This window comes from Abramis brama, assembly GCF_963993115.1.
Source record: "Abramis brama genome assembly, chromosome: 9".
Taxonomy (NCBI): domain Eukaryota; kingdom Metazoa; phylum Chordata; class Actinopteri; order Cypriniformes; family Leuciscidae; genus Abramis; species Abramis brama.
Genome location: NC_139971.1, coordinates 38,703,380 through 38,730,119, shown reverse-complemented (window position 1 = coordinate 38,730,119; position 26,740 = coordinate 38,703,380). Strand labels below are relative to the sequence as shown.

The window sequence follows — 26,740 nt, the reverse complement described above, 5'->3', positions numbered from 1 at the left end:
TCAGAATCATAGGTCAGAATTGTCAAGCAAGTGATTTTGTATCATTGTGGGAGTTGTAGTCTTTCTGTAATAATTTCTATAGAAAATTTCTGGAAATTTTGTTTTCATAAGTAATTTCTGGGGAAAAAATAAAACTTAAGATTTTTCTTTTTATATAGATTTGTGCCATGTTGTCCACATAGCGTGTACACATTTTGTTGCATTCATGTTTTTTTAATGTACTGAATGTATGCGTCATAAACAAGAAGTTCTACATAAGATGTCCTAAACTTCTTGAAAACAGTCAGGATTTTCCTCTCTGCAGAGTTTATGACCATTAATCATCTACAAAATGAAAAATTTACATTTTGTTATTGGAGTTCAATGTTAAAAGGAAAATAAGAGACACATTCAAAATGGTGGTGTATGATACATTTCCTGGGGGGAAAAAACTATTTCTTGTATGTAAATGCATCTCCAATACAGCATGTGCTTCAAAAGTTAATTGTTCAGGTTTGTGTCTTTTGAAGGATGTAACCAAATGGTAGTTCTTCTAAGGTCTCTCAGGTTGGACAGCTGTCCAATAACTGCATTAGTATGAAACAATTCATTAGAATGCCTAATATACTGACATTAGCCAAATGTGTAACTGGACTATTTGTGATTTCGAAAAAGAAAAAAAAAACAGCCAAATATAGACCAGGTAAATGCAACATCTTTATTGAAACTCTTGAAGCAATATCACTTTACAAACTGAGAGTGTGGGAGCATCTTTAAAAAAAGTACCAAAAGAACAATTTTTAGAACCAAAATGAATTAGTGTGAACAAAACAGTGGGACAGAAAGAGAACTCCCAATCTTGGACCAGCTGTGGCAGGGATTTGAGTTTTATTTCATTAAAAAAAGAAAATAAATTAAGTCTTTCAAGTTCACAGGTATCTGTTAGAAACATGGGGTAGCTTTAAAATCTTGACAGCAGCTTTTCAGCTTCCGTTCTGAAATATTGAATAATTTTCTCCATTTTAACATGTCAGAGTTGGCATTGTAAGATCAATTCCAAGGAGGAGACAGAGAGGGGGGGGGACAAGGGGCAGGACATATGCACTTCTGTATCAATGTTCACTGTGGTCCAAATATAAGGTCAGTTTACAAGACTTAAGACCGCATGGCTTGAGTGTTTCCTCGAGCGACCCCTCGAGTCCCTTGGCCAGCGCCACGTTTATAGTTCTGTTGGTAACCATCCTGTGGAGAAACGGACATAAGGATTAACAACACAAGACTTTGACAAGAAATCTCATACATCAACAGTATGGACCCTTTTCACATTTCTAGGGATCTCAGAAGTGAAAGTCATCATAACTGGGTAAACTTATAATGGTGAAGGGAAACTACAACAAATATAATTTGGGCGTTTGCCCCAATAGCAAAAAATAAATACATCCACAATTGTGTTTCTACGACCATCAAAAAGATAAAAAAAATAAAAATAAAAAAAAACTGATTTCAGAAAATGATTCCGTTGGTCAATGTTAACCAGTTCTCTGTAACTATGCAAAGATAAGAAAACAGTATATCGTTATAAATATATGTAATTATTTAAATATTTTTAAAAAACACATTTACTATTTTTATAATGTTAACAACTGTAGAAACGTGTGACAGTCTGCGAAAAGGGTTAATTCTAGGGATGAGCTGAGAATAAAGCTCACTCTTCTCACTGTACAAAAACATCAAATATACATCATCTTACCCGCTGATAGCTGCCGTTGGAATAGTCGCGCGGCGAACTGAACTGGGTTTGTCCATATCCAGCGTTTGCAGCATTTGAGAAGGGTGGGCGATAACCATCATATCCCCCTGAAATTAATAGGAAACCTCTAATTACTCATCCATTATGATTTTAATGATCTTCCAATGAAACTGCAGTCACAACGATGTTCTGTACCTCTGAAACCATTGGCTGGTCCTCTGTAGCCGTTGATCATGCCACGCGTGTTACGAGGACCGCCGCGAGACATCCCTCTGCTGTTGTAGAAGGACTGAGACTGGCGGCTGAAGCCGTTGCCCTGGACGCCGGGCTGCTGGGACATGGGCTGGTGGCCAGAGGGGGTTGGAAGTGACTGGTCTTGAGAATGGAAGGCACCGACCACTGTTCAGACACGATAAAACAGATGAATCATACATGTTTATGTAAGCGTTTACATGTATAACATACAATTATATCATAATAGACATGGATAAAAAGCTTAATCAAACATTAACGTGTGTGCATGAATATTAAGGTAAACAATTAGTAAGTATTTTGTTAAAACAACAAAACAGCTAAATTAAACCGTTTATGAGGGTACATGTATATTGGTGGGTTATTAAATATAATAATAAATAATAACAACTGCTATTATCATTACTAGTATTATAGACAAATAAAACAGCTTAAACATGTTTATGTGTGTACATTGGTGGGAGACAGAGACATAAAATAAATAAATAAAGTAGTACAGTTTTCAAAAGTGCGCACATACATACAGTATAAGCTGGAAAAAAAAAAGTTCGATTGTTGTTTTAACAACATCATGAATATGGGGGTGGGGTGGGTATTAATAAAAATAATTACTTTTATTCATTTATTTACAGGGATAAAAGAGCTGAATCAAACATGATAGATAGAGAGATATATATATATATAGTTTTTTTTTTTTGTTCATTACCTCTACTATTACATTTAGTGTTGCCACAATGACATTATGCAGGCCTCGGGAAATAGTAAAAGTTCATATTACGGGCTCCAGGGCCGCTTGCTTTCATGGGCCACATGTTGAGCAGTGCCGATGTACAGGATTATACTGATCTGAGGGATTCTGAAGATTTTCCTCACCAGACTGGATCGGCTCTGGCGGCATGTCGGTCTGCTCCACAGGGTGCTGCGTCTGGCCGTTAAAGCCCTGGTTGTAGCTATTCTGGTATTGGCTGGCCAGCTTCATCGAGTCCGTATCATTAACTGGTGGGACAGGCGCATTAAGGTTGAACACCTGTCAGGAAGAACCAATTGAGTATTAGTGAACATGTAATATAAGATTATTACCCGGTTTCACAGACAAGTGTGAATAAGCCTAAATGCATGTTTGCGCTGTTTTAACTGGAAGCAACTTGTAATCTTAAAATATGTCACTGCCATTGTTTTGTCTCAAGCTGCACACCAGTAAAGGAATTTTTTTTTTCTAAGGCATGTTTATAAAAGCTACTTAAATGTTGTATTTGAACTAAGGCCTAGTCCTGGCTTAACCTAAGCCCCGTCTATGAAACCAGGTCAAAGAGTATCCAACCCACAGAGTTTAAGTCTTACTGATATGACCAGTTTACAGTGCTTTTTACATCTAGTCACTTTCATTCAGGCATGTTACCGTTTGCATGGACTGGAACGGGGCTGCGTTGACATTGATGCCGCTGCTGTGTAAGGGTTTGGATCCAGGCTGGATCACCTGGGTCTGGGAGGCAGGAGGGAGCTGCTCTGTCAGGGGCATGGAGGCCTACAGAGGACAAGTCATGTTTAGATGCCAAAAATAACTTAATGCACACTTTGTGCAGTGAACCGTAGGTACATTAGAAAGCTCATATTGTAGCCACATAGTGCCACTTCAATTCAAGAAGCGATTGGAGGTTTGACAACTTGCCTGACTGGGATCCATGGAGTCGGTCTGTGGTCGTGGATCCGCTGTGTGAGAGGACTGATACATTGGGGGAGGTGTGGAAAAGGTTTCTGGTGGAGAAACCATGGAGATCTGCAGAGAAAGTAAACTGTCAAGCTTGTCTTTACACAAATATAAAGTCATTGATCTCATCTTGGATTTCCAGAGAGTTCAGCAAACTCCTTTTCATCCAGAAAAACTTGGCTGTACTCACTTGTGTGGGTTCAGGCTGAATGCCAACAGCTGGAGGCTGTGCGAGACGAGACTCTGGGAGAGCTGTAAGAAACCAAAAGCCCAGTGTGTTAGGGTGATTAGAAACACTTAACCCACAAAGGCCCTGATATACTCCTGGCAAAGTTTGCTTGGGGGGAAAAGATGTTCTATACCTTTTCAGATTTTGTTCAAAAAGACGACAACAGTTCAGTTTGATTTTGCTTTATGTATATCTGGACATTAATGCAAACTGTACAACCATGTGGTGCAAGTATTAACGTACCTGGCTGACACCCCATCGGAGGCATCTCCATACTTGAGCCTGGTTTCATAGGTTGGGCCAATACAATAGCCGGGTCAAGAGACTGTCCGTCAAAATCAAGCATGGAGTCCTGGGAAACAAAGGGCTGTTTAGTATGCATACGAACATATGGCAAAAGAACCAACCTGCAAAAGAACCAACCTGCATGAAGTTGTATGGACCCTGCATCTGCGCCATGAGATCCTGAACCACCTGCTGTCTAATCACAGGGTCTGAAGGGGGAGTTGGAGTTACTGTGGTCAGTGGGTGGGGTTCTGGGACGACAGGGGAAGGGGTGGTTTGAACTGGCTGCGGCATGGAGTTATTCACCTGTGACAGACCCAAAAAATGACCACAATTACGCACTAATCCAGTGTAGGGCTGCACGCTGTATCGTTTTAGCATCAATGTGCGCATCCGCGATAGTCACAAACAAGAAAACAGATGCATATCATGATTATATTGGGCCCATGCATTCATCTTAAAGTGACAGCAGCCTAATATACTGCAGATGTTTGTGTCACCAATGTTATATATACACGTTTCTTAAACTTCCCAATTTTCTGGAATTATACCAACAAGTTATTTTAATTTTAATTATTATTTTAGTTAGTAACCTATGAAAAAAAAAAAAAAAGTACATAAAAACATGTATAGGGGAGGCTTTAAATATTGTTGTGGACAGTGTGGAGCTTTGGACTCAAGAAGGTTAAGAATAGGGATGTCCCGATCCGATCACGTGATCGGAAATCGGGCCCGATCGCGTGTTTTCAGACTCGATCGGAATCGGACGTTACCTCCCGATCAGGACTCGGATATATATGTATTTATATTCTCATTATTTTTTAACACCTCTATTATGCGGTGACACAGAGTTACGCCGGTTTCACACTGCACGCGTTATTAGAGCATAAGCAGCGCAGGAGCAGTGCGTATGGTGAGCAGGAGCAGGACACGCGCGTTTTGCTTTCATACTGGCAGCGTTTGTCACGCGCGGCTGAACCGTGGGTTGTGTACAGACAGAGTCTATAATGGATAAGTTGGCATTGCTTTTTTTCGTTTTCAAATACATTTAAGAGAAAAGACTTGTCAAGAAGCTTATTTTATTAATAATTTCATTTATATAACTTTTGGTTCATCTTTGTTTTTATTGTTATGGCAACAAGTTTGTTTTTGGACATTTGTTTTCTTTTTAAATTGCTGTTGGTCATTTGATTGACTGTTTAAAACACAATAGATATCATCAATGCACTTTTTGGATAAAACTGCGGTGTATTTTGGCCATGATCAATGTATTGTCACTTTAATTCAGCAAAAGCGGCGCAGCAAAAATAGACTCGGCGCCGAAACGATCGCGGCACTTCTGCTCTGCTCTGCTACGCACTGCCGCGCCACCTCTGCGTGCGGTGTGAATGCTCTAAAGCCTGGTTTAATCTGTTAACATGGGCGGCGAAAAAAATACGCGCTGCACGCTCTGCTAACAGTGCAGTGTGAAACCGGCGTAAGAGTTAGGAGTGCAGTTCCTAAAAGCACATTACTGGCTTTGCAAACACTGTGGCACTTTTATTTTTTATTTGTTTACATGCCTACCGGATATTTTAAGTTGAGGTGCTATTTGTTTATATATTAGACTTTTTTTAATATTTACTGTTGCACTAAAGTCCAAAAGTGAAGAATTTATTTATTACTTGATTGTTCAAGCTACCTCACAGAAGTGCTCTGTTTGAGTTGTTGAATGTTAAAATAAGGTGAATTAAATAAAAAATAAGGAACATCCTGGATCTGTTTTTTTCGCTCTTCTTTATTCTTTTTTTTTTTTTTTTGCATTATAGAAGTATCGGATCGGGACTCGGTATCGGCAGATACTTAAAATCAAATGACTCGGACTCGGACTCGAGGGCAAAAAAACCTGATCGGGACATCCCTAGTTAAGAACCAATAATACAAGAATCCATACCTAATAAACAAGGGACAAGTCAATGTCATTTCTAGAGCAGCTTACCTCGGTTTCCGCACTCCATTCCTCCCTTTGCTCCTTGTCGCCAGTACTGTATGTGCTCTCCGAAACAAACTGCCTATTTACAAACTAGAGAGAGAAAACAAAGGGTCAAGAAAATGATTGGTAATCAGGAAGAAATTGAACAAACGTTTTAACTGTACCCCTCAGAGAAAGACTGTAATTTAGTTTTTCAAAACCCGTTTGTCTAAACTCTGGTTTATTCTAGCAGACTCCATGAGAGCATGTAGATGAATTGGCATCATCATCATCATCTTTTTTTATTTAATGCCATGCCAGCAATCAGAGCTATCTTCATGGCCAAAATTAAATTACAAAAACACAAATATCATATAAACACAATAAAAACAGAACAAAGATGAGCCAGCAAGTCATATTATACAATATATTTTTAAGTTAACATATGATAAAAAAAAATCCAAAATCAGGTACAATCTCATTAAAAATGTCCTTAACTGAAATAACTTCATAAAAAAGCATTCATGAATTTGCAAAACAGTGTTATTTCATTATATTTTAGATATTAGTTTAATATTACATTTAAAATATATTTTCCATTTTTATTCTAAGAATTTGTTGAATTTTTTTCTTTTTTATTAGTTTGATTCACATTTAAAGTTATTCATTTCTTTTTCAGTTTTTCCAATATAAAGTTAACTAAATAAAAATGAGAAATGTTGCCTTGCCAACTATCTGAAACAGAATGTATTAAATATTATAACATCTGACATCTAACATCAAGTAATGAAAATGTTTTAATGTTTTAGTTTACTATAATCACACTAGTGCAAAATATGACTTCATCTTAGCAGCTTTGTGGCAATGCACATTACCTTCCCAAGTGTCACGCTCGAGGACCGTTTACACCAAGACGAATGTTCGGAGTAAAAATAGTGCAATAAACATTTTTATTTGAATGAACGAGTGTTACAGTGTCACTCGTTTTAAGTAGAGGCCCTCTAAACTCTTTTTCGCTTAACTGCAAAGAAAACGGCCAACCAATAAGATTTGAGCTTTTGGACACATGCCCAGAGACGCTGATGACGTTACATAACATTATGGCTTGGTAGCACTCAGAAGTCATGAGACTCATGCTAAGTCACAGTGAATATCAGAGGAAGAATCCAAAACAGACTCTCTCTGTACTTTTGTATTTGGTGTCGTATAAGCAATATAATAAATACTAAAATCTGAACAGCAGTTTTTGGGTCTTGGACTTCTTTTCTTCTATGTGACAAGCAGAGGTCAAAAAAGGAAAGTTGGGCAGTGCAGTTGTGTGTATGGTGTAATTGTGGTATTTCTATCAGCACAACCTACTGTCAGAGAAAATTTGCATTTTCATTCAGCCTGTTTTTTTGCATCAGTCTGAAAAGTGCATTTCTGAACATTTGTGTTGACGTGAAAAGGGCTTCAGTTTCAATAAATGTGCTTTTTGGACTGAGGAGGAACATCTGAGTTCAATTACATTAACATTTTCATAATACAATAAGCATCTATGTCAGAAGATCCAGTAAAATTATTTCTCAAATGTGACCCCTCAAAGCTTGCATTTCACAAGGCCTGCATTTAAGCAAGTTCTCACCTCTGTCGCCTCGATTGGAATGGGTTCTGCATACTCTTCCGTTATTTCACCCTCTGTTAGGAGACATAAAGGTCAATCTCTCAGAGATCACTCTAGATTGCAGCAGTTTCAGAATGAGTCACTCGACTGAGCAACATGAAATGAGATTTACCCGCATCGGGAGGGTGCTCCTCCGCTTCAGACGCTTCCACCGCAGCAGTCTGCTCCTCTTCCTCCGCGCAAACTCCGTTCTGATGAGACTGCGCTCTGTCAAAGTAGCCGCTCTGCAAAACCCGCTCCAACGTCTCATTCAGTGCTTTATCTGAGAGAAGACAAAAAAAAAGCATTTACTCTACCGTTCAAAGTTTAGGGTAAGTAAGATTTAAATGTTTTCAAAGTCCAATGCTCACCAAGACTCCACGCACTTGATTAAAAATACAGTAAAAACAGTAATAGTGAAATATTATATTTAAAATAACTTTTCTAATTTAAAAAAGTAATTAATTCCGAGCTAAAATTTACAGCAGCCTAATTTTACGCCAGTCTTCATTGTCACATGATCCTTCAGAAACCATTCTAATATTCTGATTTGCTGCTCAAGAATCTTTTATCATGCAGCTTAATTTCTGTGGAAACAGTAATACAACTTTTTTTAGGATTCTTTGATGAATAAAAAGCATTACAGTCATTTGATCAATTTAATGCATCCTTGCTGAATAAAGATATTCATTTTCTTATACCTGAAAAAGGGACTACATTTGAAAGCAGTTACTAAATCGCCTAAATTAATGTAGAGGACCATCATGCTGCATAGTAGCAGCACAGCTGGTGCACAGCAAATGGATGCATTTATATGCCATGAGCCACATGATCTGCCACTGAATACCACAGACGGAAAGTGCTAGAAGCGGGAAGCTTTCTAGACAGGGCTTCTGTAGGTGAAAGAATATTTATGATACATTTACACTGGCTAAAATTAAGCATCCCTGTGAGTATAGAAATATTGTGATGTGCTTTTTAACTAGCCATTAACATGACACAAGCATTAAGCTATTTTCTGCAAATGTGCAAGACTTCAGATTCATTAGCCACAATAGGTAAATAACCAGAAGAATAAATGGTAAAACTATTGTTGCCCCAAACCAGTGCAAAAAGTTGTACAAAATTTTTAATATGCTTAATACCAGTTTGCATGCCACATCAAGCAGTATAACAGACTTTAGATTTTGTTCAGGTAAAATAGCTAGGAACAAATAAAACTGGTCTCAGACATACATGTTGTGCCAGCTACAGGCTTGTCTTTCCCCTCCAAAAGTTCCCATAAGTGCTGTGATGCTTCTTGATACTGGTCAGACAACCTGTGTGAGAAAAGCATTCCGTTATGAATATACTTTATCCAAGAGATGAGAAACTCCAATGAAAAAAGCCAATATTTTGTGAGAATAATGACAATGTTCACTTTTGGGTGAACAAACCAATAAAGCAATTATTCACCCAAAAAGTATCATTCCATCATCATTTACTCACCCTCATGTTTTTCCAAACACATTTTTAATAAAACCCGACAGAATTCTGTCCCTCCATTGAAGTGTTAAAACTGGTGGTGTGGGGACTTTCAAAGTTCAAGTCAAGTAATCCATATGAATCAAGTTAGCTTGACACAGAAACAAACTTCATCAGTTCTTGCATGATGTGTGAGAACAAACCACATTGAGTCTGACACTCCATGTATGTGCGCTGATCTATATCTATACGTTAATAAACACCTAAACAAAATCAGTTCACATAAAGCAATCACATCTCTTCATAAGACTAGGATTATACTGCTCGATTCATATGGATTTCTTTTATAAATGGCTTTATGAACTATTTCAAACTTCAAAGGTGAAATCTGGACTTTCAACATAGGGATAGAAATCTTTCATGTTTCATAGACAAACGAAAGTCTTTTGGGTTTGCAACGACATGAGGATGAGCAATTGATGACAATCTGTCCCTTTAAGCCAGTGTTTCTCAAATCCAGTCCTCGGGACCCAACCCCACAAGAATGTTTTAATATTTCTTCCTATTAAACATTACAGCAGCTGAGGAGTACAATAAGGTGTTTTAATTAGTGAGACATCTAAAATATTCTGGTAGGTTGGTCCAGGTTGCCTAGAGTTGAGAGAAACTTTAAAATCTTGCTGGACACACATTACAATTACCATTACAAAGACACTGGCAAACTTTAAAACATGCAATGCCCCATGCAATGTCTAAAATGTGTTTCACGATGCATCTAAAACTCTCAATTCAAGGAAACACCAAGACTTTGTTTGCAGCATAGTTTTCATTTGTGGATTCAGTATTAAATTGACAGTCTATGACAGTCACCTGATGTTTTGGTCACGCTCGGGCCCCACAAGCTTGTAAAACTCATCCAGGGAAGTAAGGTCACTCTCAGTTAGCAGTGAAGGTCCTCCGGCTCCTTGCAGAAGCTCTTGTCGCACACTTTCATCCCCGAGTCGATCGAGGAGGAACTGCAGCTCCAGAACCCGTTTCAGCCTTTTCTGTTCCACATCTTCACGCTGGAGCTGCTCGCGACGTGCCGCTTTCTTAACAGTCTTCTGGATCTATCCAAAGCAATGGAGCGTGAGAGACATCATCGGACAGACATCGTCTCTCACCGATTCATATAAACCAGGGGTGTTCAATCCTGCTTCTGGAGGGCCATCATCCTGCAGAGTTTAGTTCCGACCCTAAATTAAACACCTGATCCAGCTAATCAAGGTCTTACTAGAAGCTTCCAGTCAGGTGTGTTGAGGCAAGTCAGAGCTAAACTTTGCAGGACAGTGGCCCTCCAGGACTAAGTTTGGATACCCCTGATATAAACATTCCAGTCGAGGATAGACTGATACCAATAGCAGTATTGGGCCTGATATGTACTCGTTCTCATTAAAATGCTCCGATATCAACAACCGATACAACGTAGCGTGTACAGTACAGTGCTTGTGTCCAGACAAAGAAACACTGACAGCAGAGCACAATGGATATCAGAGAAGGATGTCTATGAAGTAAATGTATCTAATTAACAGAATATTAAATATTCATGCTATAGCTGCGGTGCACGAGCTGATAAGCGAAAGTTTTTTTTGTGAGTTTTTCACAGACATTGCTGGAAAGTTTGTAGTTTGGTCGCATATGGCGATAACAAAGAAAGTAAAACGAAGAGCATATTACTAATGCTAACAGAGAGAGAGAGAGAGAGAGAGAGAGAGAGAGAGAGAGAGAGAGAGAGAGAGAGAGAGAGAGAGAGAGAGAGAGAGAGAGAGAGAGAGAGAGAGAGAGAGAGAGAGAGAGAGAGAGAGAGAGAGAGAGAGAGAGAGAGAGAGAGAGAGAGAGAGAGAACTAAATCGTATATGTATGTAACATGATCTGTTAGATGATTTACGTATAATGAGTGGCTCCTTACATTATTACAGGAAGGCAGTACAGTAATCACGTCAATATTTCAATATGTTTTCTGTGTGCAAACATCCGAAGAAAAAAAAAATCCTTATTGTTGAGCCCTGCTGGAGCAGCTCTAAATATTCACTGTGCTATTAAATTAAAGATAAAATATAATTGTGCAATAATATTGACAGCATCTCCTACAATACATAGTTCCCACAGGCCAATTAATGTCACGTGACCTCCCCGGAGACGCCATCTTTGAGGGCAAAAGCTGCTGTGTTTACAATGTTTTACCATACTGTCTATGAGTTTTACAAGCAAATTTCGAATATTTCTTTCCATTTATAATGTTACGAAAATCATGAAGAGACAAAGTGACAGAGATTATAAAGAGACTCTATTAACACAAGACAGAGAGAGGTACAATGCGAAAATTTCAGTCATAAATGGTGTGGATCCGTATGCGCTCACAAAGGAAGCACTGAGCACTGATTATGCAGCAGATACAGTATTATCATGTGTATCATTATCTGGTATTGGCTAGGAGTTTTAATACATGTGAGCAATTCCGAGCCTGGAAATATGTGCATGAATATGAATATACACGGTAATATACACGGTATGAAAATAAATAAAACTCGCGTGCAAATTAATTAATGTAATGCGGAACTACTTTATACGCGGGTTCTTTAGGGACATAATCTGAGATTACCGTGCTGGAATGTGTGAGTGTGTGTGTGTGAGAGTGAGAGAGTCGCGGGCGCGATCGAACAGTGGAAACAATGTTGTTTTTGTATGTTTTTAATATCTCGTCATTTTGTTCATACAGGACATAATTCAAACTGCAAAGTGTTAACTTATATTTGTGTACACTCGCAATAAAAAACAACAAATTCTTGCGTGTTTTGAGGGAGTTTCTTTCCTGTTTATCCTCGCCAGCCATAACCTCCGTCGTTCTGACAAAAGCTTAACGTTAGTCTTCTCACATTCATGAAGTCTAATGACGGGTATACTGTAAAATCCAAATTTAACTGAACCTCCGACACGATTTAAACATCCATTGACCCAGCAGGAGATCACCATTTTCACTTTTTATCACGAAATTAACTCGCTTCAGCTTCTTCTACTATTGTTCTGCCCACAGAAATGGCGCCGGGTCGGCAAATGCTAAAAAACTAAATTTAACTGAACCTCCGGCACGATTGGAACATCCATTGACCCAGCAGGAGATGACCATTTTCACTTTTTAATCACAAAATTTCCGTTTCAGCTTCTTCTTCTCATGTTCTGCATTGTAAGAATGTTGTGTTCTGCCCTCAGAAATGGCGCCGGGTCGGCAAATGCCCGTATGTTGTGACGTCATGTGGGAACTATGTATACATTTTAACAGGCATAATTAGGCATGAAAATAACTAAAGGAAATTTCTATTTGCTAAGCAAACTAATTTAATTCATATTCTTTTGGTTTCTCTGGGCAATATTTTTAAAAATGCAATGAAAATACAGGTATCAGCACTTGGTATCAGCAAGTACTAAAAAACAAAGTATCAGTAACTGACTCATTCTGAAAAAAGCGGTATCGGTGCATCCCTCATTCCAGTGAATAAACTGTGGTACCTCAGAATATGAAGAGAGCAAATTCAATTTTCATATACTCACTTCTTGACCCAATGCCAAAAAGCTCTTCTGCAGCTCCCGTGCAAACTCAAGGTTATGGATTACCTCCTGGTACTTAGACAGGGCTTCCTAAATTGATTAAGAAATAGAACAGATTTTAGGAAATCTGAAAAACAACTGATGGGAAAACAAAACATACTGGCCTTGTTTACTTACCAGCTGGTCCTGGTTGAGACGTTCCCCTTTGCTGTTCCTGGCCTGATAATCATCAAGTTTGCTCTGCAAGACGACAAGTGAAAAGAAAATATAATAACACAATATAATAAACAAGTTCTGTAATAAAATGACAGTGCATTGCTCATGCTGAATTGGTCATCACAAGAACACGACCGAGATAAACCATCTGATCAGATCATTCAGAAGGAGAATAGAGGTTTGTATACACTACCGTTCAAAGTTTAGGGTCTGAAAGATATTTTGGCCTGGTTTCACAGACAGGGCTTAGATTAAGCCAGGAGTGTGCAGGAGTTTGTTTGTTTGATGAATAAAAATATATATTTTTTAACATTTAAAAAAAATAATCTTTACCATTTTTGATCAATTTAATGCATCCTTGCAGAATAAAAGTATTAATTTATAAAAAATAAAAAATTAGGAACCCCAAACTTTTGAACAGTTGTGCACATACCATTTTTGCAACTGCAATTATGAAATTTTACATTTAACATGGATCAAGACAGGGGACTTTACTCCACAAAGCTGCAGCATGTGGTCGAGTTACGAGGAGATTATCCCATTTCCCCGGGTCCATGGGAGAGGTCAAGTTCACTTTCCACAAATGCGCAATGTCGGAATCAGAACGGACAAATCACGACATCACAATTTTTGGAATTTAATGAAAGGTGCCCACAACTGCAGGTTAATTAATAAAATTACTAAAAAGCAATGACAGTCACAATTCACTTTAAGGCACGATGACAGTCATGATTATTGTTTTCCATAAAGGCCCACTGAAGTGCCTTGAAACGCGCAGCATTATTCAATGTGTTGACGTAATTTCCGCTGAAACAGGAGGACAGTGCAGGACATTTCAAGCAGCTCCTCAACTTTTTTAAATAGCAAATAGCGTTTTGTTTACATTACAACTCGGCCAGAGCTGTTGAGTTCAGTAAAGCTGCGGTTTCCTTCTAATCTCAAACTGTTCTCCTCCATATAGCTTTAAATACTAGCATTCTGTGCAGAATTCAAATGGGTTTGGTACGTTTTGTGGTCTGAGCAGACTCACGGATATGATCCGCTCTGTGCTATCGTGTCTCTGGACCGGAGCAGACTGTGTGGCGCTGCGGCTGTTTGCGTGACACTAACATGAAACCAGACTTCATTCACCCCAATGAAAAAAATCATCCCCCCCATCCCCTTTATAGTGCACCATGTACCATTCACCATGTAGAAAATAGTAATTGTGCGAACCAATGACCGATTTCGGCCGCAGCTTCAGCATCCATTTATAATGTAGGGGGCGGGACGCTTTAGATTATAGAGAGCATTTGATTGGACAGAAAATCTGATCAGAAAAGCTGAAGTGCAGAGTGATGTCATCAAAACCATTTAGGCTATTCATATTGGCGGAAGTTTTGAATGCTTATTTCTTCTAAATGTGAATTTTGTCATGGTTTTAGAGCACATTAGCTTATAGTAACAGTAAGGCACGCATATTCACATTAAAAGTAAAAAAAAAAAAAAAAAAAAAAAAACTTACATTTTGATTTCATGGGGACTTTAACATCTACTTTTGTGTTCCACTGAACAGGTTTGAAACAACATGAGGGTAAGTAAATTACATTTTCCCTCATTAACTAAACATCCCTTTCTATAGCAATAAGCTAACAAGTAAAGCAATATGCTGCACTGTCTCACCGTTAAAAAAGTCTCTCCTGCGAAGCTCAGAAACCCGCAGGATCCAAAGGCGCTTACCGCATGCCCTGAGGACACTCCTGTCTGTGACCCACTAATCTTCACAAACCCACGCCAACACAAGCCTGGGACCATCCAAAACATCAACAACTTCACATGCGCCCTTTTTTTAAGCACGCCGAACCTGTTTTAGGACGCCATGTTAGCTTGATCTCCATGTGCGTGCGAAACGCAGTGATCAGAACAACTGACAAAACCTGCAGGAAATAACTTTGCGTTGTATCACGGATTGTATAGACAATGTAAACAAGTAATCATGTACATAACGTTTGTCGAGAGAACTGAAATAACGTTTGAGTGGCTAGCATGTGCTAAAACTACGAACACTAACGACGTTAGCTGGTTAGCATCTGTGCTCGACGATTCAAAGAACAGTGAAAGGGGCAACATTTTATAAACGTACCTTTACATTTAAGATATTGGTTCACACGAATTGTTTTAAATACATACAAGTAGCACAATGGTTTCATAAACGTTCAATGGGCGTTAGAGAAGGTTCTCTATGGTTTAAACGGTTCAGAATGCATTATTGACATTTAAATACAACATATGAAAACCGAAACCCATTTATTGTCATTTAAGTTAACGTTAGTAATAGTTCACACAATTGATGTATCCAACGGTGCTATGCGTTTTATTAACGTTAAGCATCCAATAATTTATATATAGCCTATGGGTATAACGTTATGCTTGGGTTGACATGTCACAGACTTGTAAGGGAAACTGGTAACATTACCTTTTTCTTCTCCATATTGCGCACTTTCTTTTCGAGAACCACCAGCACCTGCTTCATGGCCTCGGACTGGGTTCCAGTCAGCTGGTTGCTGGCTGTGATTTGGTTCATTATTCCGGGAGCGGATCCCAAGTCTGGGCTGGCAGACTTCACAGTCCTGGTGCCATTTGTTGCCGAGGGCATCTAATCATGGATAAAGGACAGGTTTAAAACTCTGAACAAACCAATAACAACGCGGAAAATAAACTAAAATGCCGAAAACAGCCGTTTTGAATGGCAATGAGAGGATCATAATTCAAAACATAACATGTGTGATCGACGGTCGTTTAATTTTCGATCATATCACATATCGCTCTTTTGATCAGACTGACCAAATTGTGATACCAAGTGTTAGACAGTAACAAAATCATATACATTTAACGTTAGGTGTTAGACCGTAACAAAATCATATACATTTAGATAATCATATATTCAATTCATTCTCATATCATAATTCCATTAGATAACGAAAATATACAGACGAGATTTTTCAGCTGGTGACAGGGCAGTAGGATTAATAAAATCCCGTCTAAATACCTTATATATTTGTTTTTTATATAATAAATCAAGCTCGTTAAATGTAAACAGAAGTAGACTGTTAAATGCCAACACATTGTCATAGCAACCCATTGTCCGCATTTCACACAGAAACTGGCCAACGGATCATCACAGACTGTAATATAACGTCGTTCACGTCAATGATTTAAGTCCATTTATGTTCTCACCTTTATGCGCAATATGTCCACAAGGGAATAAAACAATAGTATGGAGTCAAATAAGCCGAAGCGTTGATTATGTTGCTTTTATTTTCTCTTCTAATTTACTATGGGATCCGCCCCGCCGGCCTCACCGACAACTGAGAGCGACTGAAAGGCGAGGAAAAGGTTTATAATGAGGAAGGGCCCCGGTTAGAGGCGACCGCGATTTTGCCTGTATCCAACTTACGCTTATATGCAGCTTAACATAACGATTACAGCGAGTAATCAATATAGAACAAAAAATAAATAAAGATGATTTATGGCACGTATAAGCAAGAGTCGCGAAATGATAGAAAATACTAATAATTTATTCAGTTTAAAAGCAGGCACGCGCTAACCTCCTCAAATGGATTTGTCACTGAACGCGTGTGAAAACGAACTGGCTGACTTTATTAAACAAATAAATAAAAGGATAATAAAACAGATTGTTAAAAATGTGAAATAGTTGTATTTTAATGTGGGGCTGTGTTTTATTTTATTTCGCTGATAAATAACTAGTATTTCTAACATCATGCTAAATCATCACCCCTTGGCTTCCGCAACTCTTTACTCGGTTACTGGGTTTAATCTCTTAAAATAACCAAAACAAACTCTACGTTACATCATTAGAAGAGCACATTTAAAGGGATAGTTCAGAAAATGAAAATTCTGTCTTTATCACTCACCCTGAAGTTGTTCCAAACCTGTATGAATTTCTTTCTCTGCAGAACCCAAAAGAAGATATTTTGAAAAATATTGGTAACCAGACAGTTGATGGACCCCATTGACTTCCATAGAATGGGGAAAAATACTATGGACGTCAATAGGGACCAATAACTGTTTGGTTACCGACATTTTTTTTAAATATCTTCTTTTGTGTTCAGCAGAAGAAATGCAATCATACAGGTTTGGAACAACTTGGGGGTGAGTAGCTAAATGATGATAGGATTTTCATTTTTTGAATTAACTATCTCTTTAAACGACCAAAACAAATTCTGTTAAATCATTAGAACACGTTTATTTATTGTAAATCAAACGATCGGTCAGCAGATGGCACCAGATATATTCAGGTAAATGCAGTCACTCAAACTCGAAATTTCTTTTCAGCCACCATCTAAACAGAAAGACCAAACATGCAAAAAATAAAATCAGGAGGTAAATGCAATAAATGATTTAAGAAAAAATTAATAAGGGCATTAACATTTAATCATTCACATTTATTTGTATTGTGTTAAGCATATAATTGAATAATAAAGCTATTGATTCATGCAAAATATCTTTTCAAGCTTTTGAAGCATTTTTATTCCTTACAAGAATGGTTACAAGTGTTACATTCTTTACAAGAAATTCATATTGCAGAACTATGTATGTTTTCATCTGCCTTTTCCCAGTGCAATTTATTTAATAATTTGTAAGCAATCTTCAGTTTCTTTCTGTAAAACTTCTGCTTTCTGTTGTAAATTAAATCAATGTGAAAGCAGTAGCATAAGGTTTTGTTTGGCAAATACAGGAAGCAGTTAACATGGTTGCTCTGCTCTTTGATAGCGCTGTTCTATTGAAAGGGTGTTTTCTTTCAGGAATAATACTGATTAGAGGAAGATCTCATGGGAGAATGAAGCTCCCTTTCAACGAGTGACTCATTTCCGCTCTCTGTTGTGTTTAGTAACAGCAGTCCTCAACTTAAACATTTAAAGTCACCTCTTTCAATGACACATGGGCATCTCCTTTGATCACTGATCATCCTAAGTTTACAAGTAACTAATCACCAACTTGTAGTCACAGCACTGTCCAAATAAGAGTGTTCACACACAAGCTTCTCAAAAACAAGCCAACAATAGTTAAAGCTGAGATTGGACAGGAAGCAGTAGCCTGGCTATTGCTGTTCCAGAATATACGCTATCAGAGAGTCAACAACACATCCAGGCTCTCTCCGTACAGGAAATACGCCGCATGTGATTACTCAGCCTGTGATGGATCATGTTCCCAGAATTCCAAAGGCAGCCTGGACCCTAATTAAAACAGAGCATGTCAAACACATACAGTAAGAGTTTGTTACTGAGACAAGGCATGTAACATGGCAAGAATCAGTCAGTCCAATGGCATTTCCTATTAGGGCTGGACTTCAATAAATCACTCAACTCTTGCAGGCACAAAGCACTACGACTCTAGGAGGCTGTTCTCTAATATTCTCAATTCTAGTTAATCATTATGAAGATTCTGTTGCTGGTTCCTAAATTATCATCAATAGTTATTTATCAATACTTAACACTATAGCTACATTATTTCAACACTGTCACAGGAGGTTTGGAATTCGTGTCAACATTTTAATAGATGACTAAGTGAATTCTGGTAACCCTCAGTGTGATTATTTGTAATAAAAGCAGATATTTCCTTGAAAAAGGAATAATCCATGATGAAATATCTTTTTCAAAAGTTTGTTGTTGCAGTCTTGTGCAACAACAAACTTTTGGGTTGAATGTTACAGGGATAAATCAAATCGAATGGTTGATATTCATTTGAAAAAAAAAAATGGATTTGTTTTTATTTCGACTGTTTTCTTCTCAGTATGCCAAAAGGCAGTCTTTTAATAAAACTTTAAATAAATCCAGGTTCAAAATACCAATGGGAGGCCACTAGGGGGTTAATGTCCCCTAATATTCAGATTGCTAATCATAATCAGTTTGACATTTCTATGGTCGATTCCTAATTTACTCCCAAACCTAAATATGTGGTTACAGCCTTGCAAAGTGTCTAATCGTAACATTATTTCAATACTGCACAACTGATAACATATCTAGATGCCATTAGCCATGTTGACATGTTCACTTCATCCCTAACCATTTTTGAAGGAAACCTACCCTGAGTTAAGAAAGCTTTTCCTGCCAAGTAGATGAGTTGACAGTCAGTGGTTTCCGAGGCGCTGTCTCAAAACCCCTTCCCCTATCAGGGGGGCCATCTGGAGTTATCCAACCAATCAGAGTCCAGCAGGGTGATCAAGTGAAACGAGTCATGGCTCATACACCCCTGCCATGCTTCATCTGTGCTCATTTCCTCTACATCCTCTGGGTTTGCTGTGTCCAATCCACAGGAAACTGTGGACGCCTAACACACAATGTTTAACAGTTATAAAAAAAAATTAAAAAAACGAAAACTGTCATTTTAGTAAATGTTTCAAATATGGAAACATCTGCATTCTTGGGTAATCTGTTTCCCTATAAATTGTATAGTAACTATAATTATAATATAATGATATAAGTAAGAAAAAAATATATAGGCTATATATAAATGTGTGTGTGTGTCTGTGCACAATCTTAAAATAAGGTTATTTATTTGCATATGGATCCATGCAGCGCAGAACATAAGTTTCTTTATAGTGGAAAAAGATTTCTTAGACTTTTAAATGTTGTTCAGAATAAGAAAAAAAAAAGGTTTTAAGAACTGATCATTGAAACGTTGGGGAACCTAAAACAGTTTTTCACTGTGAAAAAAAAAAACCTTTTTGGAAACTATATGTACAAAAAAATTTTTACATTGAACTTAAATGTGTAATGAACAAAAACTCATGAAAAGAAAAAAGAAAAGAGTTTGGACCCTCAATTAAGCATTGTCTCCCACAATATTGTTACATATAAGATGAAATGAAGTTTGCTTAAGTTGTAAGTCAGAAGAGTAAAATCATAGCTAAAGGGTGATCACTGACCTCTCTTCAGGGCTAAACTGGCACATCTTTTGGCTGAGCTGCTGCCACTAATCACTGATGTTGTCTGGGACCCGTTCAGTGTCCCAACAGTGTTGTGCGGGGTGTTTTATCTCGTGGCCCAGTCCCACCGCTGACACTGCCCGAGCAGCTCTGGCAGGAGATAAGAGGAGTTTACCCCAACGACATCCAGCAGAGATGAGCCTGAGCCTGAGATACATCAGGAGTAAACACTTCATTTGCTGTGCCTGTTAGCTTCACGGCAATTACAGATTAATGTGTTTTCATACGATTATGACTTTATCAAGGTTAACATTGTGTAAATGTATTAATGAAAGTCAATTATTGTATTGGCTCGTATATCTTGCCTGCAAAAAATATTTTAAAGATTTGCTAAATTATTGGTAGCAATTTATTTTACAGTCCTGTTTCCCATGTATGTAGTCTACTTATTATAGTAATTACAATAACTGGGTATATAACCCTGAACATACTGCTAAACCTAACTTTAACCCATGCAGTTACATAATATTACCCAGTACTTTCTTAGGTAACAATTACTGTAAAATAAAGTGCAAACAAATTTTTTTTTTTAATGCTTTTCAGCTAAATAAAATAAAATAAATCAATTACAACTGTAAACATTTAAACAATCATGAAACAATTAAACAGCAAACACATAAAGGACACGTTTTAAAAAAATAAAGGTAGAGTGAGTAAATGTAGAGTTAAATAAATGTCTATAACATTTCGTTAGCCTCATAGCATAATTGCCTAAGTCATTTTTTAATTAATTATTTCTTAGGCAATTATGCTATGAGGCTAACGATTTGAAACATGATATCTTGTCTCAAGCTTGAATGTGTGCTAATTATGGTAGCCTAATATTAAATAGCTTGGAGCTTAAAAATAATTTAATTTAATTGAGCTCTGATCTTTTCAACCGACATAGTTTACATCTGACTTGCATTTAATTATTGAGGTGCAACCTTGTGACAACTAGCCCCGGACTCCCTTTATTATAGCTAATTATGTTGCAGCTGTGTCCTTGGCGTTTGGTCAACATTATCGCTCTGATATTAATTATATAGAGATGTGTTTCCAGCTGAGCTGTTCCCAAATCTCTTAATTGTTTAGATCCCAGGTAGTCTATTTGACGAGGAGTCTGCCTGTGTGAGCTCGTGACCCCTCCAGTCACGAGTCGGCGGGTTTATAATTGACTAGTGCGCTATTTCCTCTCATTGTCGAGCCGTCGTGAGCAGGAAGTCGGAAAAGAAAGCAGAAACTGAGGGGGCAGGGCCATTTAAAAATACCTGCTCCATTACAATAACGGGACCACAGACAGACAGCAGTCTTATGGGACAGTGCTGAGGACTTGCAGCGCAGAGGAGACACGCTTGACGTAAACGCGATATTTACCACGCAGTTGCACTGGAGGAATTAACGCGTTTGAGGGACATCTGCTTGTGACCACGGATTATTCAACAACATACAGCATGAGGATTGAATGCTTCAATCCTCATGATTGACAGGAATCTGATGTGCAGCAGAAGAAGCTAGATTGGGTGCACGTAGGCTACATAATGTGTGCTATAGCTGTCGATCTTTAGTGCACTCAGAAGGCAACAAGCAGGTGCATCTCTGAAGCGTTCATTCAGCACCGCAGACTGCGAGTGTGCATGGGACATATTTGAGTGGAAAGCGCGCATATATTAAATGAACTGAATTATTCCTGAACCATATTTAATATGGCATCTACAATTGAACGGAAAACACTGGATGCGAATGAGTAAGTACGAAATGAATCTTATTGTTTAGGTTTCCATATATCATTAATTAGTTTGATTGTATGATATATAAACAACGACTAACGTTACTAAATTAAGCGCACTACATTAGGGTAACATGGGGGAAGATGCCCCCCTTAAGAACAATGTTTTTAACCTGTAACATATTTAGATATAAGTTTAGCATGTGCAGGATGGTGATGCATCAGCCAATGTGTTAATATAGGAAATAAATTGACACATAGCCTAGCTAGTTGTTATACAAAATGTAAAATTATTCAAAGAGGCCCCCTGGCTAAACTTTTTTACAGAATGTATAAATTACTTCTGATATAATTCTTATATATTCTATCATTAATTCTATAGGCTATATATATTAGTATCAATAATGTAAAATACATTTAACTATTCTAATTAAAATAAAATAAATAAACTATTACTAACAATTTAATTTTGGCAATTTGGTTAATAACCAGTGTCAAAGCAGAATCTCAGTATAATATATTCATCTGTAAGGTACAATTATTCTGTGACTTGGGCATGTGAATATTTACATATTTAATTACCCATATTTTAATTGAAGATATGTCATAAAAGCAACACTATAAATGCAATTGAATGATTTCCCTCAACTAACCTAATATATTTTAATGAAAGCATAGATGTCTGAAATGTACATAGTTCATCATAATTACAATGATTATTACATTTAAAAATAATGACACTAACAACACGCCACTTGGGGCCTTCAGTGACAGATCTGGGTGGCTCGTCTTACCCCAAGGGTCAAATTTTATATTTTTTACATCAAAATAAAAAAATAAAAAAATCTAAAAACATCAATGTGTCCACAAATCCCTCATTAACAAATAGACACAAAGACTTTGATATTCAACATAATAGTGTCATAGATCACTATTTTCCAGATATACAAAATTGGATCAATTAACCTCAAAACTGATTCAGCCTACTAAATCTCACAAATATTCAGATGAAATGACAAAATTAAAATAGTGGTCATTCATCAAAAGTGCTTAGATGAGATCTTGTGTCATCTATGGTCAAAATAAAATAAAAATAAAGTTGGGTGGCTCATCTTACCCCGACTTACCCTATTTGTTATTATGCGGACTGTAAATGGACCCAGCACAATTTTGTGTGTGTGGCCTAGTAAACCCTACATTATGGGGACAAATGTCCCAAAAAAGATGGCAATATTCAAAAATCATTGTCCTTGTGATATTTTTTGATCCCCATTATGAAAACCGCTTATAAATCATACTAAGTGAAGTTTTTTTGAAAATGTAAAAATGCAGAAAGTTTTCTGTGATATACAGCATATTCAGTTTGTACATTATAAAAATCATTGTCTATGGAAAGTCCCCATAAAACCACGTGTGTGTGTGTTTACATATTTTAATGATTTAAATCTTAATAATAGGCCTACATTTATATCCTTTAAATATCATAGGCTACCAAATATGGCACTCATATCTGTATCATGAAGTGTTTTACTTGCTTCCTTTAATAAAGCCTTGACACAGACGTCATCATCAAACGCCTCTGGTCATGTGATTAGTAAAAATGTTTGCACATTTTTCTGTAAAAAGTCTGCACTTTTGCTTATGTGTGATAATTCTGTATAAAATACACCAGGAATTCATTTTAAACATTTAGTCACAAATGTTAACCAGTGGTAATATGGGCTAATTTAAATGTGCAGTGACCCAAAGCACCTCATTTGCCTGCTGCACTAAACACTTTATTCCCTTGGGATCACGTGTCAGTGGTTACACCTTAGGTAAACGGTTATTTATAAAACAAATGTAGGTACACGCACAAAAAAAAAGAAGTAGAGCATATGCTTGCCATTTTTATCTGTATAGAACACGCATAACTAACCGGTATGTTTTTATATCGTTTTCAAAAAAGTAGTCTACACACTAGTGACATCTGGTGTTCATAATGGTGCATCGCATGTTTGCTCCACAGGGAACCCGTGGATGAGGTGCTTCAGATGCCGCCGTCTCTGCTGACCTGTGGCGGCTGTCAGCAAAGCATCGGGGACCGGTTCTTCCTCAAGGCCATCGAGCAGTACTGGCACGAAGACTGCCTGAGCTGTGACCTCTGCGGCTGCCGCTTAGGGGAGGTGGGCCGCAGGCTTTACTACAAACTTGGCAGGAAGCTGTGTAGGAGAGACTACCTCAGGTAAGACGTGCAATGAGCATTTGAAATCGGCATGAAACGGAAGTTGCGATATTTTCTTTACTATTGTGACATTTATCAGGCTTCTCAAACAAGAAACAATCGATTACATGGTTGTGGTTTGCTGTTGGTTGATTTCATGCGTGTGACAGGTTGCCCCGCCCTCACGCCAGTAAACACGTCATCAGAGAAGAGATGTTGTTTGAAGGAGGGGAAGTTATTTTGATTAAAGAATATGAGGGCACATTCATTTGAAAATAATAGTGATGTGCACTTTATAACAAATACTGCAGTATTCCATAAAAAAAACATTGTTCAGTTAAATTTCATGGCGATTGAAAGGCATCATTATCAGCAAATCATAATTTACATGTAGTAAGTAAATAAATAAACATGAATTGCATGCATATGTCTGTATTCCCTGGTGATAACATGAATGTTCTTGTACTTAAAGGGATAGTTCACTCAAAAAATGAAAATTCTGTCATCATTTACTCACCCTCAAGATGTTACAAACCCGTATGAGTTTTTCTTCTGCTGAACACAAAAGAAGATATTTTGAAGAATATGGGTAACCAAACAGTTGATGGACCCCATTGACTTCCATAGTAGGGAAACATAAGTTTTATGATCTCTTTATGAATGCATGAAGCATCAAAGTGGTAATTATGTAGCTGTCAACAGAGGGACAGAAAGCTCTCAAATTTCGCCAAAAAGATCTTCATTTGTGCTCTGAAGATGAACGAACATGGTTTGGAACGACATGGGGTGAGTAATTAATGACAGAATTTTTTATTTTTGAGTGAATTATCCCTTAATGTCAAGTTTTGGCTTAAAACAAGGGGTAGGGGCTGCAACACCATTCATATTCACCTATAATTTCCCAACTTATGGTAGGGTTAGGGATAGGGATAGGACTGTGCTTTTGGACAGTAATGTTGTTTAACGGTCATAAAGACAACTTTCGTGAATGTTGAAAAATGTGTGCAAAACAATCCCTTGCCCTATTCAGGCCGTGTTATACACGAACAGTATTACTTTAATTTAACATGAATAGTTGGTACGTGACTACCTACTACCTTTCAAGTGTGTGAACAAGTATGATTTCTTCTCTGCAGACTGTTTGGTCAGGACGGGCTCTGTGCTTCCTGTGAAAAGAGGATCCGGGCCTTTGAAATGACCATGCGTGTCCGTGACAAAGTCTATCACCTGGAATGCTTCAAATGCGCTGCCTGTCAGAAACACTTCTGCGTGGGAGATCGCTACTTGCTCATCAATTCGGACATTGTGTGTGAGCAGGACATTTTTGAGTGGACCAAACTTAATGGCAGCATGGTATAGTGTTCTGCTCAAATCATTAACAAAATGTAACATCTTGTCAACATTTGCAGAAAACCCTTTACTTAAAAACTAGAAGAAAAAAAAAGGTGACTTATCTTTCTGGCTCCAGAAGCCACCCGCCATGTATATCATCTCTGTATTTTTTATTTAAACTTGAGATAAATAACCACCAGCAACATAAACTTGTTTTTCTATTAGTGTATTTTTAAAAACAGCATAAATAGTTTCTAATGTTAATTGCAATAAAAGCTGATTCCCTTTGCTACTTTCACAGAAAGTTAAGATATGAATTATAGTGTTTTTTGTAACACAACTGCCATAAAATGTGAAGACATCTTTCTTAGAGCCTGAATAAACAAAATTACTCATACTCTGGATTTTTTTCCCTTCAACCAAACGGATGTGAAGCAGAATGGAACGACTGACTCTTTATACACAGGAGAGAGACTCACTTACCAATAACAACACATTAAAAGACCGCAATGAGTAATAAATTATAAAATACACACTACATGCAATACATTTTTAATATTATAATGAATTGCTGCATGTACACTAGTGTTTGGTGTCTGTAGATTTTTTAAAAAAAAATGTTTTTGAAAATTAACGCTCACCAAGTCTGCATTTATTTAATCAAAAATACAGTAAAAACAGTAATATTGTGCAATATTACTACAATTTCATATAATGGTTCTCTATTTGAATATATTTTAAAATGTAATTTATTCCTGTGATGCAAAGCAGAATTTTCAGCATCATTACTCCAGTCTTCAGTGTCTCATGATCCTTTATCCATAATTATTCAAATATGCTGATTTGGTGCTAGAGAAACATTATTATCAATGTTGAAAACAGTTAATATTTTTGTAGAAACCATGATACTTGTTTCGGGATGATTTGGTCAAAAGAAAAGTATTTATTTGAAATAGAATTTTAATGTAAAATCTTTTGAAATCTTGTCACATTTGATCAATTTAATGCATCATTGCTAAATAAAAATATTAATTTCCTTTAAAATAAATCTTGCAGACCCCAAACTTTTGAACCAGTTATTATGACCGCCGCTAGCGTAGCTAGCGAAAGCGGTCATATAGGGATTGTCAAAGTTTTTTTTTTCTTTTTTTTTTTTCGTCATCTACTGAATTTTTCGTCAACGATACCAGGGACACCGAAACACCGGGGAACATGAAATTTGGTGGGCATGTAGCCCCACTAGACTTTTACGGAAAAATTTCGTTTGGTCCCCGGGGGCCACTCCCCCCCCGCACTGGGCCCCCCCATACCCAAAAAATGCAGTTTTTCCTAAATAACTACCTGAACCGTGGCACCGAGGATGAAGAAATGTTTATGGTATGTTGGTCTTAAGGGCCCACATCAACCTAGCCCATAATCACTCATTTGTGATTTGCGCCTCTCCCATA

General features: G+C 37.5%; 2 protein-coding genes and 1 long non-coding RNA gene across 3 annotated transcripts; 1 reads left to right on the top strand and 2 right to left on the bottom strand.

Moving 5' to 3' along the window:
- Positions 1 to 683: 683 nt before the first annotated feature.
- On the bottom strand, positions 684 to 16,427 carry caprin1b (cell cycle associated protein 1b). Its single transcript, XM_084123858.1, has 18 exons — positions 16,278 to 16,427; positions 15,517 to 15,696; positions 13,023 to 13,085; positions 12,849 to 12,935; positions 10,131 to 10,369; positions 9,033 to 9,115; positions 7,930 to 8,079; positions 7,779 to 7,831; positions 6,182 to 6,265; positions 4,342 to 4,509; positions 4,162 to 4,270; positions 3,880 to 3,941; positions 3,651 to 3,758; positions 3,381 to 3,506; positions 2,855 to 3,008; positions 1,925 to 2,128; positions 1,730 to 1,836; positions 684 to 1,221 (listed from the first exon to the last, which is right to left on the bottom strand). Exons 2-18 carry the CDS (start codon positions 15,694 to 15,696, stop codon positions 1,135 to 1,137), a joined length of 2,064 nt encoding a protein of 687 aa, XP_083979984.1. The 5' UTR covers positions 16,278 to 16,427; the 3' UTR covers positions 684 to 1,134.
- Positions 16,428 to 17,478: 1,051 nt separating this feature from the next.
- On the bottom strand, positions 17,479 to 20,126 carry LOC311089285. The gene is made up of 3 exons (XR_014607665.1): positions 19,990 to 20,126; positions 19,148 to 19,391; positions 17,479 to 18,298 (listed from the first exon to the last, which is right to left on the bottom strand). It is a non-coding gene; the product is annotated as an uncharacterized lncRNA (long non-coding RNA).
- A 995-nt stretch (positions 20,127 to 21,121) lies between these two features.
- On the top strand, positions 21,122 to 25,689 carry lmo2 (LIM domain only 2 (rhombotin-like 1)). The gene is made up of 3 exons (XM_084123664.1): positions 21,122 to 21,775; positions 23,766 to 23,981; positions 25,097 to 25,689. The coding sequence occupies exons 1-3, from the start codon at positions 21,735 to 21,737 to the stop codon at positions 25,317 to 25,319; spliced, it is 480 nt and encodes a 159-aa protein (XP_083979790.1). The 5' UTR covers positions 21,122 to 21,734; the 3' UTR covers positions 25,320 to 25,689.
- Positions 25,690 to 26,740: the final 1,051 nt, after the last annotated feature.

What these genes read in the sequence shown, in the direction of transcription:
- lmo2 (XM_084123664.1), top strand. Translation starts at nt 21,735, where the DNA reads ATGGCATCTACAATTGAACGGAAAACACTGGATGCGAATGA. An exon ending in AAAACACTGGATGCGAATGA is followed by an intron (nt 21,776 to 23,765) that starts GTAAGTACGAAA and finishes TTTGCTCCACAG; the next exon opens with GGAACCCGTGGATGAGGTGC. An exon ending in TGTAGGAGAGACTACCTCAG is followed by an intron (nt 23,982 to 25,096) that starts GTAAGACGTGCA and finishes TCTTCTCTGCAG; the next exon opens with ACTGTTTGGTCAGGACGGGC.
- caprin1b (XM_084123858.1), bottom strand. Translation starts at nt 15,696, where the DNA reads ATGCCCTCGGCAACAAATGGCACCAGGACTGTGAAGTCTGCCAGCCCA. An exon ending in GAGCGTGACCAAAACATCAG is followed by an intron (nt 9,116 to 10,130) that starts GTGACTGTCATA and finishes TTTCTCACACAG; the next exon opens with GTTGTCTGACCAGTATCAAG. An exon ending in GCCAGAGCCGATCCAGTCTG is followed by an intron (nt 2,129 to 2,854) that starts GTGAGGAAAATC and finishes GTGTCTGAACAG; the next exon opens with TGGTCGGTGCCTTCCATTCT.